Source organism: Aquarana catesbeiana, linkage group LG05 (assembly GCF_042186555.1).
Source record: "Aquarana catesbeiana isolate 2022-GZ linkage group LG05, ASM4218655v1, whole genome shotgun sequence".
In the NCBI taxonomy this organism is placed as follows: domain Eukaryota; kingdom Metazoa; phylum Chordata; class Amphibia; order Anura; family Ranidae; genus Aquarana; species Aquarana catesbeiana.
In genome coordinates, this window is record NC_133328.1 from 73,363,602 (window position 1) to 73,381,886 (window position 18,285).

General features: G+C 40.2%; 1 protein-coding gene across 2 annotated transcripts in view; it reads right to left on the reverse strand.

Moving 5' to 3' along the window:
* CUL2 (cullin 2) overlaps positions 1–18,285 on the reverse strand; it is a 163,237-nt gene that overhangs the window by 17,130 nt on the left and 127,822 nt on the right. For both annotated transcript variants that reach the window (XM_073629885.1, XM_073629884.1), the window contains exons 17-20: positions 17,112–17,178; positions 15,519–15,721; positions 14,915–15,016; positions 3,052–3,168 (exon numbers count right to left, since the gene is read on the reverse strand). In XM_073629885.1, the coding sequence (XP_073485986.1) occupies positions 3,052–3,168; positions 14,915–15,016; positions 15,519–15,721; positions 17,112–17,178 (489 nt within the window). The remainder of the gene's footprint in view (positions 1–3,051; positions 3,169–14,914; positions 15,017–15,518; positions 15,722–17,111; positions 17,179–18,285) is intronic.

Here is an 18,285-nt window from a genome sequence, read left to right on the forward strand (position 1 = left end):
TTTTAGTTTTGAGCCTTCCTCCAGTTAGGTCATGTCCCAGTGTTCTTGATTTGGGTTTCATAATGAAAATACTGCCTTCTTGAACCTTAGGGCTAGTTTACACTTGCTTCAAATCATGGCTTCAGACACACTTTGTTAAAGCTCTCTGAACGCCAGTCAAAGCTCCTGTCACTAAATAAAATGGCTAGCTTACAGTCCTGTTTACACCTTGCTTTTGCTTGGTGCTACGATGAGGCTTCGGTGGGGCTTTGGTGGAGCTTCAGTGGGGCTTCAAGTGAGCTTTGCCATAGACTTCTATGAAGGCTTTGAAGATGCTTTGAAGCACCACTGAAGCTACATGTGGTATCATTTTCGAAGCAAAGCAAAAGCAGGTGTAAACGGGACTGTAAGCTAACCATTTTATTTAGTCACATCAGTTTTGACTAGCGTTCAGAGAGCTAACAAACCTGTGCGAAGGCTTGTTTTGAAGCAAGTGTAAACTAGCTGTTAATCACTTGCCGACAGCTGCACGCCTATATACGTCGGCACAATGGCAGCGGTGGGCAAATGGGCATACCTGTACGTCCCCTTTAACTGGAGGGGCAATCGGGCTCGCTGCGTGACCAGCGGACTCGATGTGAGCCGGTCTCCTGATGATCGTGTCACGGAGCTGCAGAACAGGGAAGTGCCTATGTAAACAAGGCATTTCCCCTTCTGCCTTGTGTCATGACAGAGATCACTGCTCTCTGTCATCGGGAGCAGCGATCGCTGCCATGTGACTGGAAGCCCACCCCCCCACAGTTAGAATCACTCTCTAGTACACAATTAACCCCTTGATCGCCCCCTAGTGGTTAACCCTTTCCCTGGCAGTGTCATTTACACAGTAATCAGTGTATTTTTATAGCACTGATCGCTGTATAAATGACATTGGTCCCAAAATAGTGTCAAAAGTGTCCGATGTGTCCGCCATAATGTCGCAGTCCCAATAAAAATGGCAGATGGCCAATACTAATAAAAAAATAAATTCAATTAATAATAAAAATGCCATAAAAATATCCCCTATTTTGTAGATGCTATAATTTTTGCGCAAACCTCGCACGACCGCACAATTGTCAGTTAAAGCAAGGCAGTGTCGTTTTGCAAAAAGTGCTCTGGTCAGGAAGGTGGTAAAATCTTATGGGGCTTAATGTGTGTTTAAGCCAAAGCAAGTAAATGAGCCCTTATTCACCCCCCTTTATGTATTTAAAGGTTTCAATAATTTTCTTCATAAATCGCAATGAAAACTGGAGCATTTGGGGATAGGCTGAAATCTGACATCAGCAACCCATAGTTCTCCTATACAGCTGAACTCCAGGCAAACAACTAAATACACCGATCAAATACATATATGGGGGCAGTTTTACCTTCCAAAGGATTTGTGTTTCTACACATTCATTTCTGGGATATATACAGCCCTGCCACACAATGCAGTCCCGCCTGGCAGGGCAGGAAACTGGTTTGGCTGCTGAAGTTACACAATAATTACAGGTCTTGTCCCTCCTTCAGCCTGTGACTGAACTATAAATGGAAAAGCAGAAGACTGATGAGCTCCTCTCTGTCCTACTATCAACATGTTGCTTGTTAGCGCTACCACTCCTCGACTGTCTCCTTACTGCCCGCTCTCTCCCATCCTGAGCTTGGCCACATAGGGACTGCAATAGCCAGATATCAAGTACACTGCTTGTATTAAAAAATAAATGTATTGATATAATAATGAATATACATGCAGCGATCACATTCGATTGATCAGACCTGGATGTAGGCAGTCTGCATCCAGGGCCGATCACTAGGCTGCGATTGCTGCAGAGGGATTACTTTTTTCAATGAGGCTGCCTCCCACTAATCGCAGGAACACCCACTGTGGTTCTCGTATGCAAATCAGAGTGCAAGTCAATTTGCAGGTGTGAATGCACTTTCTTTTCTTGCTTTCTTGCATTTCCTGCATGAAGGTAAAAAATATTCCACTGTGTATCGCCCTCTCACCCACCTTGTACTTACCTGAGCTTGATTTCGATTGGTTCCAGCTGCTGTCAGCCAAATCCTGAGACAAGGGAACAGGGGTGGGGCCCAAGCCCCGGTGTCCATCTCTATAGACACAGGCTGCACATTTTGGGATCGAGCCCACAGGTGTGGCACAACAGGAAGCTGCTTCCAATGGTGGCATCAACAAAAAAAAGAGGAGGAGCCAAGAGAGCCAGTGAGGACCCAAGAAGAGGATTTGGGCTGCTCTGTGCAATACCATTGCACAGAGCAGGAAAGTATAACAAGTTTGTAAAGTCATTTAAAATAACAAATACTTTAAACCTATTTTATTTAAAAATAATAAATATATATATATATATATATATATATATATATATATATATATATATATATATATATATATATATATAAAAATATATATATATATATATATATATATATATATATAAAAATATATATATATATATATATATATATATATATATATATATATATATATATATATATATATATATATATATTTTTTTTTTTTTTTTTCTCTCTCATCTTGAAAAGACACTGACACGTGTGATAAAACCAGTTAGGGATCTTAGCCCTGGGCACTGGATGACCTTGTCCTGGCACTGTGGGAGGTCTTGAAACGTATACAAGTTGTAACTGAAATGTGTCAATTTAAATAGTGATTCAACTGGATTATGAAATAGTTTGATTCTCCGTATGGATACCTTTAGTTACCAGGAAATGGAAATTCAGTATTCACCTAGCATGTAACTATTATGGGAACAGGAATATTGGACTCATTTCAGAAATTATTTAGCTACAGGAGTTAAGAAATACATGACTCACTGCTGTATGTAACCACCTTGTTTTCCTTCACTCCTACTCTGGAGTAAAAGCTGTCCTTATACAGTTAGTTTCTTTAGTTCCTAACAGATTCCTCCATCTACACAAACAAGGTGGATAAAGGAACTCCATCCCCCCCACCCTATTCCCACTGGGACAATATTACTGCTTCCACAAGGCAATGCTCCAACAACCAACCATCCTTACCTCTTGTATGAGAGCATTATGTCGCAAGATTTTTCGTGCTTTCATGATACGCACTATAGCAGCTTGAAGATACATTTTTCGGTCTTCATCTACAGCACTTCGGGTCTGTTCCACTTCCTGTGAATGACAAACATGGATGTTTAATCATTTCAAGATGGAAACAATTTGAATGTGTTCACATCTATCTCATAGTCTATAAGAGTCAGGAACCAAAGACCTGGGTGAGAAACCTCAAATTTGAAACTCCAGACGAAAAAAAAAAATGCAATTATGAATGTATTAAAAAAAATGAAAAACTTATTTTGAAACATTGCAGGTACCTAGATTTGCCTTTATATTAGAATCCTGTAATCTCCTACACAACCTGGGTAAAGGAGGGGTCACTTCTCCAATCCAGTGCTAGCCCCGGGGTAGACAGCCAACCTCCCCACACTTTTTCAAACTGAGTGGCTGCCTCTGTGCTGGTATATCAATTTCTCCATTCTTAGCACTCAACCCATTTGTTCAATCCACATCTTGAGTGTTGGGGAAATGGGAGAGGTCCAATATCGTAAAAGGAGCTTGCAGGCCTGAAACAGGGCTCTAATAGTCGCCTCTTCAGCATACCTGTCAGTGATTATGGCATTGAGAATACTTAAAATGCAGTGTTTAGGGTTTAATGGACGCCCGTAGGGCTGTATTAACTGTGGAGACAATAGAGCTCCAATATCTGTGTAATTTTGGGCATCTCCACAGTGAATTAATTAAGCGACAGGCATCTCTATTACATCTAGTATATATAGGATCAGGGCACAAGCCCATGGAATGTAGCAGGGTGGATTTGATTTAAAACAAGCTGATTAAAATCACTAGTAAAAAGGCTGGATTTAAATTAAATCCACTCGATTTAAAGAGCAACTGTCATCTCTGTCCTGCTGAGGCTCCTCCTCTGACCCGCTGTTTACTCACCGACAGTCTCATTCACTTTAACGGGACAGCTGGTGATGCGGCAGTGACACAACAAGGTGAGGGACGTGGCGGAAGCAGGTGAGTAGGTGCCCGCTAACAGGCGCTGCCATGATGGATCTGAAATAACAGGTGCTCTTTAAATGTAAGGACTTATTTTTGCTGGTTTTAGAATCTTTAATATTTGCAATCAAAATGAAGGTTTCCTATTTAGAATAATAAGCCGTCAGGCTAGTAAAACAGCGATATCAGAACTGATTCAATCATACCGTTTGTAATGTACATATGTGAGTAAAAAGTGTAGCGCTAGGGGTGTGCCAGGTAAGTAAACCTGGCAAAGAAATGTATATTTTACATTATAAGGAGACTAGTAATGTGAAAAAATACTCTCATAATAGACAGCACAACATAGGAGTGTCACACAGTGAATTATATATGGCAGACCTCCTGCGATGATGAGTCGCAAGAAGACGCAAGCACAAAAACTGCTAGCAAAAGTGAGGTGATATAAGTGACTGGTTAGAATCACAGTATCATGTGCAAATGTTCAAACAAATGAAACAAAAATCAGACATCCAACGTGAATGTAATGCCCTGAATGATCACACAATCCTGTGTAAATGTTTAGGAAAGGCAGGCCCACGTGTAACCAAAAAAACATGGAACAACAAGTGTACTGCTAATTCCGATTGTAGTTGAGACTGCAAACATGATAGTCCATACGGTTGAGATATCCAAAGTGGGCCATGGCATGTGAGGAAAACACACTGCTGCTACAGATATATAACCGTCTCTGAGATAAATACAATGACCGGTGGATAGATACACCCAGGAGTGCCTTCACCTTCCAGGAATGGGGGAGAGAAAAAGGTACTCCTACTCAAAGTAGTGGACCCAACTCATCATACGGCGGTGGATCTATCAAGCGTAAAGCCGGCAATGTAGAGTCAGGTTCCCAGGGTTGACCATTCCATCCCCTCCTCTATAAGCCGGTAAGAACTCCAAGATACCAGTGGAAATGGGGATGATGCCAAACCATAGATGGCTCCGTACACCCCGGTTGAAGCCTTTGCAGACGAAACGCATAGGGTTAATACACTGGCTCTAGCCACCTCAAACTGCGCTTTTTATTGTTCAATTGAACTGTTTTTACCTAATATTCATCTGTTTGAATATTTTTATTCTAATAAATTCCATCATCCGGATTATACACTATGTGGAGGCGTTTTTTTCTTTTTTTTGAACCTTACATAATATTACCATCTGGAGGGGATATATCTTGGAGTACCGTGCTCGGAACCATCTATGGTTTGGAATCATCCCCATTTTCACTGGTCTCTTGGAGTGTTTACCAGCTTATAGAGTAGGGGATTGAATGGCCTACCCTGGGAACCTGACCCTACATCGCCGGCTTTACGCTTCATAGATCCACCGCCGTATGGTGAATTAGGTCCACTACCTTGGATAAGAGTACCTTTTTATCTCCCCCATTCCTGGAAGGTGAAGGCACTCCTGGAGGGTGTATCTATCCACCGGTCATTGTATTTATCTCAGAGACTGTTAGATATCTGTAGCAGCAGTGTGTTTTCCTCACATGCCACGGCCCACTTTGGATATCTCAACCGTATGGACTATCACGTTTGCAGTCTCAACTACAATTGGAATTAGCAGTACACTTGTTGTTCCATATGTTTTTTTGGTTACACATGGGCCTGCCTTTCCCAAACATTTATACAGGATTGTGTGATCATTCAGGGCATTACATTAACGTTGGATGTCTGATTTTTGTTTTATTTGTTTGAACATTTGCACATGATACTGTGATTCTAACCAGTCACTTATATCACCTCACTTTTGCTAGCAATTTATGTGCTTGCAACTCATCATTGCACGAGGTCTGCCATATATAAAATTCACTGTGTGACACTCATATGTTGTGCTGTCTATTATGTGATAGTATTTTTCACATTACTAGTCTCCCTATAATTTAAAATATACATTTCCTTGCCAGGTTTACTCACCTGGCACACCCCTAGCGCTACACTTTTTACTCACATATTTATTTACAATTAGTGTCATTGTTGTGCTGGCTGCTTATACACTTTGGGTTGGTGCAGTATTTTATTATATTTTTTCTTGTAATGGACATAGATTTGAAAAACAATGGGATAAAGCAATATTCCTGAACTTTGTTTTATCTCATGGTTACTGTGAAATTGTGTGAATGCATCACTCCAGTGCATGTTATGTCAGCTTGCAGAGCTTGGATTCATTGAATGAGTTTACCAAAAATGTAAATATTGAAGAATATACAGCCTCATGCTACATAACTAAGCTCCATTTCATGCTGAATAAACTAAATTATTGACGTAACTTAAATAGAAAACTATCTTTAGATAGATTTTTATTCCAAAGGCACTTTTTAAAAATAAATGTAATAAAAATCAAACAAATCTGTTTTAAATAAAAAAAAAAATAAAAAAAAAAAAAACAAAAACATTTTTTAAATTTTGTTTTTAAAAAATCATAGATTTTTTTTATCCACCCTGGAATGTAGCCTGTGTGGGATGCGATGAATTCTCAATAAAATATATAACAGAGAGTCTCTGCACCACATTAAAAGAGCAGAGCCATACAGCCTCCAAAGCCTCCTCCCACAGATCTCCAGGTAAATCACCCACATCCCTTTCCCATTTCTCACATGCTGAATTAGGGAAGTTTTCATAAGCATGGTAGAACAATTAGAGATAAATCTCTTTGTGAAGGATGATTGTTGCATGTAATTAAAAATTGGGGTGGGAGACAACTCTGAGGCTCCTAGGGACTGCTAAGTCGTCACATTATGTTTTAGTGGTAGATAATAAAAAAGCACATTAGAGGGAATATTATTCCCTCCAGTATGTAGTTGAGAAAAGGGGAGTAGATGACCCTTGGCAAGAATATGTTTAAGATAGGTTACCCCATAACCTCAACATAAAGACGCATGTTGCAATTTGGCCAATTATGGGTAGGTATGGTCAGGGCTTTTTTTCTCGGAGAATAGGTGCAGGAATTCCCCCAGTTTGAGTCACCCCTTGTCTCTGCCCCCTACCCACCTCTGACCACCGTCCCTTGATTCCACCCCTTACCCACCTACCAGTACTGCCCCTTTTAGAGAATACAGAATACAGTATCATTTTGTGGTGTTAAATCATTTGTATGGAACATGTTAATGGTAAAAAAGAAAAGCAGTAAAATAGATCCCCTGCAGCCAGCAACAATAGAATCCCAGCATTAAATCCCCACACAACAATAGGGGAGTCTATTGTTGGGATTCTATTGTTGCTGGCTGCAGCAACAATGGACTCCACCCCAACAACAATAGATTCCCTGCAGCAACAGTGAACCACCCACAACAAAATATCACACCCAGTGTGATATTTGTCGGCCGCAACCATCTGGTGATTGTAAATTTCACGTGAAAGAGCACTTTTTATGCATTAAGAAGAAATTGTCACTTTGCATTTGATTTTACAAGGTCATGGGGATTGGATCTTCTTTCTTTAACACAGTTGGACTTTATAGCACATTTAAAGGATATTTTGGTTTATTCAATGACAGATTATTGTTCACAAAGTGTATAGAAGGGCTAGTGCATACATTTGATTTTTTATATACTGTACTTTTGCACTTTAAAAGGGGCAGCTGCTCTGATTTACATCATTATTCACTTATTAATTTATTATTTTTAAAAGGATGGTGCCCTCCTATGGTTATTAAATGACCTGAAAGTCTCTGCATAACAAGACTGGCAAAGGATCGCAAAATTAATAACAGCCACATATATATAATGGGATCCTTTTCATTTTGGAGATGTTGGTCAATGCACTCACTAACTGAATACCTTGCATTAACGTGAACTTATTCGGGTGCATTTGGGTTGCCTGTTGCCCCTCCCTTCCCTTCCCTCTCCTATACGGGGGGCTGGTAAACGTGATCCCTCGCAAGATACACCCTCACCTGGGAGCTGGTCCGGCACGGGGGGGAGACAAGGGAGCAGAGGAGAAATCGCACCACCCTAAACAATTTACAATGTTAGAACTGACCTTATAACGTCAAAAATCCGGCAATAGTGGACAACCATCCTCTGAAGAAGACCCGGGAAGGGTCGAAACGCGTCAGGATTCATACATACAACCCCCGTTGTTCCACATACACCGTATTGTATATCGCCCTTATTTTATAGGCATTGTCTGTTGTTATTTACTTTTAAGGATTCAACATTTGTGAATACGCTGGTTGCCCTTTGGCACATTGTGTCTTGCATTGATTTTAATTGTATGCTTTGTCCGCTGCTACTGTACATCATATCCAGTTCATGTCCTGACTCTAATAGTCAGTACTTATTCTTTGTCTTTAACATAATTCTTGTACTAATAAAATTGAATTTTTTCAACTACTTATATTGCATCTCATTGGCTGCTTAAAGCCCCGATAGGGTTTATTTTGTATTTTTTATGTATTTTATGGGGTGTGCGGCCTACCCGTCTACACTCAGTTGCTTTGTTGTTTGTTTAGCCACATATATGTATTTACTGGGTTTGCTTCAAAATTAAATGTAGTAGACATTATAGCAAAAATTTTTGGTTTACATATTATCTTACGTACATAATATTTTCATAAGTTTCATTGTTGCTCAGAGCTGCTCATTAAACCCAAAGTAACTCTAGGGAAGAGCCGTGACGGAGCCACCCTGAAATACTTCCAAACACTCATATTTGAACATTATTTTGACTTCCAGTCACTCTTTGATGTGCAGTCATATGGAATAGTTGCACTGTTTGCCAAATGTGTGATCATCAGTAATCCAAAATATGAATCACAAGTTTGTTTGGAAAGATTTCATGAGAAGTTAATGGTACCGGGGATTGTAACAGGTTTGGGGTGGGGGGGTGTACTCTGTGTCCATGCACTTAAAGCATTAAACACTACAAAAGATTCCAGGGGGGACAGATCATCCAGAAAAGGTCAAAGGACAAGGATTTCTGAGAGATGACCTGTTCTGCACTTTAAATTATTTGCAGCAGAATGAGTCAGTGGAATGAAGTTGGAACACAGGATGTTGCCCAACTACTTCCTGGGAGACCCTTGTAAACCAAATGTGTGTGCAATGAGAAATATTCTATATCTAGGCCGAGGTCTTGTAAAGTATTTTTTCGAACTTTAGTTATTTATAACAAAATCAAACAAACACAATTATTGACTTAAATTCATCTATATACAATTTGAGAAGCAAGTAGGCTGAAGAACTATGGACAAAATAGACATTTAAAGTGGTTGTAAACCTCTGAAATTAAAAATGAACAAAGCAAATCTTTCTATAGTATATACGTGCCTCTATCCAAAGCACCTAGTGTGATTTCTGTCCCCTCTCTCAGTCCTCTGCTATCTGCACGAGTCACTTCTGACAGTCTATGTGGATACCAGACAAGCCCAGAAGACAGCCCTGACGCCCCACCAGCACAAAGCAGGTGACAGCCTCAGCTGTGCACATTTCCCTATGAGACTGTGTAGAGGGGTAAGTGTCCATTCCCTCCACTCAGGTCTCAGATTATACTCAGCTCCCTACTCTATGCTGTGCTGTTTGTGACATCAAATCCCCCATCCCCTGCCTTCTGGAGCTAAGAAATGCTATGTAATCTCTACAGAGGAGAGAAGCTGCAGATAAACAGGTACAACTAATGTAGGAGGAATTGTTTCATCTCTGTGACTCACCTGAGGATAGCCAAATCAGTGGGTATATTGTAAGGGTTTATAACCATTGTAATAGGAAAGTTTATTTTGTGAATGCATATTTTGTGTTACTATTGCAGGGTTTTTTAGATATTCACACGTTTACAAGCTTTCCTTTTTGAATATGTAGAGGGAGGTCTCAGTTGGTCAGTGCAATTCCTTTTGTCTATTTCAGTTTATCACCACAAAAAGTTTCTTTTCACTGTCCCTGGGGCCTGACTTTATGACTAAACTCTGCCAAATACCATTCCACTCTCCAATCCGACATCAACAGTGACCAGTAAAAGGCACTAACACTGGACAGTGGAATGGTACAGCTTAGCCATCAAGACATAAAGTCGTGCCCCCATAACAAAATGAAACCAGAGCTGGCTATAAACTTATTTCGTTCAGCTAGTAGGCAGATTCCTCCATCCACGCAAATGAAGTGGAAGAAGGAATTCCAACCCCCACCCAGAACCTTAAATTCTGGCTGCAGTGCCAGCTGCTTTCAGAATAGAACTTATCAGTAGCTGCAGCTGCTGATCGAGGAAAAATTTCCAACATGTGCCTTCAACAGAATTTAAAATGATCAACTTCTATCAAGCGGAGATGGCCACAAGCTCATCAAAATTCACCCGGTGCCTACACCTCTTGTTGATCCAGATGGAAGTCACACAATGTCCTTCTGGATCGCGGGGTGCGCACCGGAGTGATCTGTCACCAGCTGCATCCCCCGGACACGGTCTATGACTGATCAGAGTACTAGCTCGCTGCTGGTACCATGTGACCGCCGTGACCAATCACAGCAGGTCACATGACAGTTGTACACAATGGATGGCTTCCTTTCATGCAATCCATTGTGTACAATGGTGTTGCTAGCTGTACAGACAGGGACAATCACAGTCCTGTACCATATGTTTAGCTCTGACCAATCAAAGGTAATCAAGACAAAACTGTCCTGGACAGGAAGGGGGTAAAAGTTCCCAGTATTGAAGTGGTTAAAATCACCAGTTTCAATACCCAGTCCTGGAATCTTTGCTCAAGAACTACAGCTACATGAAGAATCTTCTTGCTTCATGTGTTGTACTGACTAAAGCCAGCTATAGATGGATCAAAATTCGACCAGTTCAGGGAAGCCTGACGCCCAAAAGAAGCGCTTGTAATTTTTTTGGGCGACAGGTGGCCCGCGATTCTATTTGCGTGATTTTGCCGCGATTGACGGCTGACGAATTGCGGCAAAATCACGCCGTGATCGGGGTGCCATTTGAAGTGACGGGGATCGCACGGGCATCCCGTGTTTTGCCGCTATTTCGATTTGCGGGGATTCAGCCCATGATTCGGAACGCCAAGATGTGAACAGAGTCTTAATTGTTGAATCAACTTCTGTCAATCAGAAACATTGGAAAAGGTTTGTCAATCAGTGGCTGCAGCTGCTGTTCAGTGTGTTTTGACAGCAGAGAGTCCCGCTGTCAGAATACATTGCCTCAGCAGGAGAGAGATTCCTCCATCCATGGGTGGATGGAGGAATCTGTTCATTTTGTTTAGCCCACTGGTTGAAAAAAAGACCCATCTAGGATAAAACACAGTGAGCAGGGGGTGACCAGGCATCCAACTAGGGTGGATAAAAAAGAAAAAAAATCAATGATATAAAAAAAAAAAAAAAAAAGATTTTTTTTTTTTTTTTTTTTTTTTAATTTAAATCAGATTTTTTTGATTTTTTTATCAACTGTATTTTAATAAAATGCTTTTGGCAGTAAATATCTATCTAAATAAAGTTTTCTGTTTAAGATACAATAATAATTTAGTTTATTCAGCATGAAATGGAGCTTAGTTATGTAGCATGAGGCTGTATATTCTGCAATATTTAAATTTTTGGTGAAAATCATTCAATGAATCCAAGCTCTGCAGGCTGAGATAACATGAACTGCATTGATGCATTCACCCAAATTTCACAGTAACCACGACATAAAACAAAGTACAGGAATATTCCTTTATCCCATTGTTTTGTAAATCTATGTACACCACAAACTGTGTGATTGAATCGGTTCTGATATCGCTGTTTTACTAACCTGACAGCTTATTATTCTAAATAGGAAACTTTCATTTTGTTTGCAAATATTAAAGATTCTAACTACCAGCAAGAATGAGTTTTTACATTTAAAGAGCACCTGTTATTGCAGATCCATCATGGCAGCGCCTGTTAGCATCCACTCACCTGCTGCCGCCACGTCCCTCACCTTGTTGTGTCACTGCTGCATCACCACCTGTCCCATTAAAGTGAATGGGACTGTCGGTGAGTCAACAGCGGGCCAGAGGAGGAGCCGCTGCGGGACAGAGACGATACGTCATACGGCAGCAGGTCAGCACGTTCCCGCGAGCCATCGTAGCTGTACGTTGGCCCTTTAAGAAGGGATAGCAGGCGTGCACGCTCCGCCGCACTGCGGGAGAATCAATACGCGTGGTCGGCGGTCGTGATGACCGCCAGCCATGCGCGATCGCAGGCACGAGAGCCAGAACAGTGTGTGTGTGTGTAAACACACAAATTCCTGTTCTGTGAGGAGAGGCAGATCGTGTGTTCCTACTAGATGGGAACAACAATCTGCCATCTCCTCTAGTCAGTCCCATCCCCCTACAGTTATAACACACTAGGGAACACAGTTAACCCCTTGATCGCTCCCTAGTGTTAACCCCTTCCCTGCCAGTGACATTTACACAGTAAATCGGTGCATTGTTATAGCACTGATCACTGTTTAAATGTCAGTGGTCCCAAAAATGTGTCAAAAGCATCCGATCTGTCCGCCATGTCGCAGTCCCGATAAAGATCGCAGATCACCGCCATTACTAGTAAAAAATAAATAAATAAAAATGCCATAAATCTTTCCCATAGTTTGTAGACGCTAATACTTTTGCGCAAACCAATCAATATACACTTATTACGATTTTTATTACCAAAGATATGTAGAAGAATACAGATCGGCCTAAACGGAGAAAAAAATTAGCTTTTTAAAAAAAAATTGAGGATATTTATTATAGCAAAAGCTACAAAAAAATGTGTTTTTTTCAAAGTTGTTGCTTTTTTTGTTTATAGTGCAAAAAATTAAAACCGCAGAGGTGATCAAATATCACCAAAAGAAAGCTCTATTTGTGGGAAAATAAGGAGGTCAATTTTGTTTGGGTACAGCATTGCACGACCGCGCAATTGTCAGTTAAAGCGACGCAGTGCTGTATCGCAAAAAATGGCCTGGTCATTAAGCAGGCAAATCTTCCGGGGCTGAAGTGGTTAAAATCATGATTTAAATCAAATCCACCCTGCATCCAACACACCAAAAAATGTGTTGAATGTGAGGTTTCAGGTGACCATAACTCTTCAAGAGAGCAAAGATTCCAGCAACAGGCAGCAGGACAGGTCAGTATTCTCTTCTATTGTTGGGAACTTTTCCTTTCATTTTTTTTTTTTTTTAAAGGAGACAATTACTTTAACCACTTCAGCCCCGGAAGGATTTACCCCCTTAATGACCAAGCCATTTTTTGTGATGCGGCACTGTGTCGCTTTAACGGACAATTGCGCAGTCGTGCGATGTTGTTTCCAAACAAAATAGAGTACCCTTTTTTTTCCCCACAAATAGAGCTTTCTTTTGGTGGTATTTGACCACCTCTGCGGTTTTTATTTTTTGCGCTATAAACAAAAAAAGAGCAACAGTTTTGAAAATAAAAAAACAATTTTTTACTTTTTACTGTAATACGTATCCAAAAAAAAAAAAAAAAAAAAATGTAACCCACACACACACACACTTCTTCATCAGTTTAGGCCAATATGTATTCTACATATTTTTGGTAAAAAAAAAAAACCAAAAAAACGTTAATCGTTTGGTTTGCGCAAAAAAGTTATAGCGTCTACAAAATAGGCGATAGATTTATGGCATTCTTAATATATACATATTTTTTTTACTAGTAATGGCGACGATTAGCGATTTTTAGCAGGACTGTGACATTGTGGCAGACAGATCGGACACTTTTTTGGGACCAGTGACACTTATACAGCGATCCGTGCTATAAAAATTGCACTGATAGGGAAGGGGTCAAGTGTATCCTATGGTGGTGTTTCTAACTGCGGGGGGGGGGGGGGGGGGTAATGACTGGGAGTACAGAGAAATCACTGTTCCTAATCATGAGGAACAGACGATCTCACCGTACCTCCCTGTCAGAATGGGGATCTGCTTTGTTTACAAAGGCAGATCCCTGTTCTGCATCTCTGTGGAGCAATCGTGGGTGGCTTGTGAACATTGTGACCACCGGCAACATGCCCGCTGTATCTATTACACAAAGCGACGTACCGGTACAGCGATTCGTGCAATAGAGCCGCCGTGCCACAGTATAACTGCGGCGGCTCGTCCACAAGTGGTTAAGCAGTTCAGCTCTTTGGACGTACTATGTACATTCAAAGAGTGAACATTTAATCACAAGCTGCAATGTCTGCAATGTTACAATGTCTGCAGTAGCCATCGCATGCCTCGATCTCACATGTAAACAATGAAACCAGAAGCAACAATGATTTGTCACTTCCGGTTTCAGATCCACCATTTACTGACCAGTGAAGAGCAGGGGAGACATTGGGGTCTATTAGACCCCTAATATAGTACCCATCACCTGCCCAATGCTATCACATAGGGGTTTATTAACCTCTTGTGATAGCAATTAAGTAAAAATAAAGTAAAAAAAAAAAAAAAAAAAGTTTTAAAAAATAAAATGTATAAAATTGAAAATAAAAATTGCTGTAACCCCACATACACGCAAAAATGCGAGCCCAGGGTACACATGTGTACAGTGGACATAAAAAGTCTACACACCCCTGTTAAGATGTCAGGTTTCTCTGATGTAAAAAAATGAGATAAAGATAAATGAATAAAGAACTTTTTCCACCTTTAATGTGATCTATAAACTGTATAACTCAGTTGAACAACAAACTGAAATCTTTTAGGTGGAGGGAAGTAAAGCTAAAAAACTAAAAATATGGTTGCATAAGTGCGCACACCCTTAAACTAATACTTTGAAGCACCTTTTGATTTTATTACAGCACTTGGGTATGGGTCTATCAGCCTGGCACATCTTGACTTGGCAATATTTGAAGATGACGTTAAGAGGTGAAAGAGGAACAAAAACTTACTTGTGGCGTGTCCTTCTGCATCGGTGTAGTGATTTTAAATTTTGTCCGTTTACTGCTGAAATTCATATTTAATAAAAACGTTGATTCACTATCAACATCTTCCTGTAATGGAAACAAAAATGTCATATAAAAGGTCATCCAAATGTGAATTTCTAACCAATGTCACCTACAATAATAAAGCCAGAAGCTGCAAGCTTCATCCTTGCTTTGGAATACTCCATATATCTCGTACTTGGCTGAAATCTAAGGTTTGATTTTACATGCACCACCACCCATAGGTGTAAACAGGTATAGCAGTCTAACTATTCAGACATAAAGATGTCATAAAGGGGCTGTGGTTTTTTTTTTTTTGTGACCTTGTAAATCCAGGTACACACGGATAAAAATTCAGCCCTTTGGATGAACAAAAAAAATAAATAAAAATGATGCGTGTATTCCCAGCTTAAATCTGCTAAGTAACTGAAAACAGTGGAGGGAGGGGGGTTCTGTTGTGACTACTACAGAGGGTTCAGATATAAGGATGACATTTGTATTTGTCCTGGAAATCCTTTTTCAAAAGATGTGCAGTTTATTCACAATAAACATAAGAGATTGGAGATCAGACCTTTTCAGAATCGTGGTTGATCATCTTGACATCAAGAAGAGACTTGATGGTTTTTGTCAGCTCTTTCTCATTCATCTGAGTGCTGTCTTGGAGTTCCTTATAAGTGACGGTTTCACTGTTGTTGAAGGCTAGTAGGACAGCCATTTGGTATGTAGTGACCATCGCTACATAGGGTTTAGACAGGTAGTTCATTTTCACTTCACCTGTTCAGAAGATCATATTTTTATGAATGCAAAGAACATACAATTACTGTGATCTATTATGAATCCACAAAGTAAAGAGAGTCAGTGCAACCTAAACTGAAAGGATAAGTTCACCTTTAAAACATGTTTCCTACACACTTGTCTGGATAAAATTATTATTTCTAGCTTTTGCATGCTCTGTTGCTGTGAACTCTATTGGCTTCCCTGAGAAGTCTGCCTCTCACCAATTGTAAAAGCTGAAAACACAGATGTTGGGGAACCACTGGATGCACATTATCTATATCCAAACCAGTTCATATTCCAAACACACAACCAGAACAAATTCATGCCTAAAAATAAAAACACATAATAAAACTATATAGAATCTTTATATTACCTACTCCATACAGTGGTTTAATGATTCGCACTGCAACCCAACAAATCTGATAATTTGGATTTAAATCTCTCCAGGGACACACCGATCAACCATAACTTTATAATCACTGACAGGTTAAGTGAATAACACTGATTATCTCTTTACAATGGCATCTGAAAGTTAGTGGTATATATTAGGCAGCAAATAAACAAATTGTTGCTGAAGTTGATGTGTTGAAAGCATAAAAAATGGGCATCGCAGTTTGTTGTGTATGGGTCTGTGTAGTCGCAGACCTGTCAGGGTGCACATGTTGACCCATCTACAGCCAAAATCACCTACAATGGTCACATGCACATCAGAAGCGGAACACGGAGCAATGAAAGAAGGCAGTGTGATCCGATAAATCACGTGGAAGGCCAGTTGCGTGTGCATTTCTTACCTAGAGAAGAGATTGCACCAGGGTGCAGTATGGGAAAAAAGGCATGCTGGCAGAGGCAGTATAATGCTTTGGGCATTGTTCTGCTGGGAAACTTTAGGTCCTGCCATTCATGTGGATGTTACTTGACATATACCACCTAAACTAAATATTGTTGCTGACCAAGTATACCCCTTCATGGAAACAGTATTCCCTGTTGGCATTGGCCTGTTTTAGCAGAATAATGTGCCCTACCATCCTGCAAAAATGGTTCAAGAATGGTTTGAGGAACACAACAATGAGTTTAAAGTTTTGACCTGGCCTCCAAATTCTCCAGATCGCAACTCAAATTGAGAATCTTTTGGAAGGGCTGGAAAAACAAGCCCAATCCAACTAAAAGGCTTAAAGGATGTGCTACTGACAGCTTGGCGCCAGATACCACAGTATACATGCAGAGGGCTAGTGGCCTTCATGCCTTGATGGGTCAGGGCTGTTTTGGTGGCAAAAGGGGGACCTACGCAGTACTAAGTAGATAATCATAAAGCTATGTCAGATCAGTGTATATGAGTTATAAAAACCATACTGTCACCATATAAATGCAAGAAAAAAAAAAAAATTACCTGTACACAAGTAGTGCAACCACGTCAGCTTTCTGCCACTAAAGTGTTGGTTGTAAAATAATTCAAACTAAAAAACAAAAGTGATAGATTTTATGTATCCATATTTAAAGGGAATTCTATTCTTATAGCTTTCGTTTATACTACTTTTACTGTACATATAAAACAGATAAAAATTATGGTAATCTTATCAATGTGTGTTAATGTTTTAAAACCTTATTTCTATATATATAGTGCATAGTTACATATGTACATGTTGGCAGTTATATATGCAGACTTTGCTTACTGATTTGCAGTGCCTACATGAGGGTCGCACTTTACTGCTTCTTACAAAGTCATCTGACTCACTGAAAACAATGTTCTCCCTATGTGGCTGATTGCATTTTCCCCAATGGGGTCTCCCTTGGCCTCTTAACAAGAAAATAAAGCAAAGCAAAAGACCAGCATTACAGAGTTTTATTCAACCAGAGCCTAGCAGCATCCATCTTAAATTTCTCGGTTGGCAGGTTGCGTATGTGCAGTTCAGCTCACATGATGTGGAAGCCATAGATCCGTATAATCATAGATTTATAGATTTATGGGTTTCCCCATTATAATCTATAAAGCCACACTAGCAGCCAGACAGAGCAGAAATGAAAAAACACATAGCTAGTCCTTGGCAGGGTCAAAATATGGTCTGACATCTGACTTCTGCTAGGTACACATTAGACAGGGCAAGGGAGGAAGGGGATAGGGAAAAGGTCATTAGAATTTAAACTTTACTTTATAAACAACCTTCACTCATGATCTTAAATTCCTCTCCACTGCTCCTCACCACCTCCACCTCTCTTTTCATTACAAATTGAAGATGTTTTGTTTTCAGCATTTTTTTTTTTTTTTTTTAGCAACCACCCAACTCCAGATTTCTGGATGGTGTATCCGGCAACCGGAAGGTCTTGAAAGATTCTGGAAACCTCACCTTCTCAGCCTCCAGGGATTTGTGAGGTTTATCTCCCAGGAGGCTGAGGAGCTGAAGTTTCCAGAATCTTTCAAGACCTCCAGCATATCTGGACATTCGCAGGATCAAGAAAACCTCATCAGGGCTCTGCAAATGAGGAAGAGACAGCTGGCTTCCAGTTATAGCATTCAAGATGATAGCATGGGGACAAGATTTGGTGGAAGCACTGGGTAAGAAAAA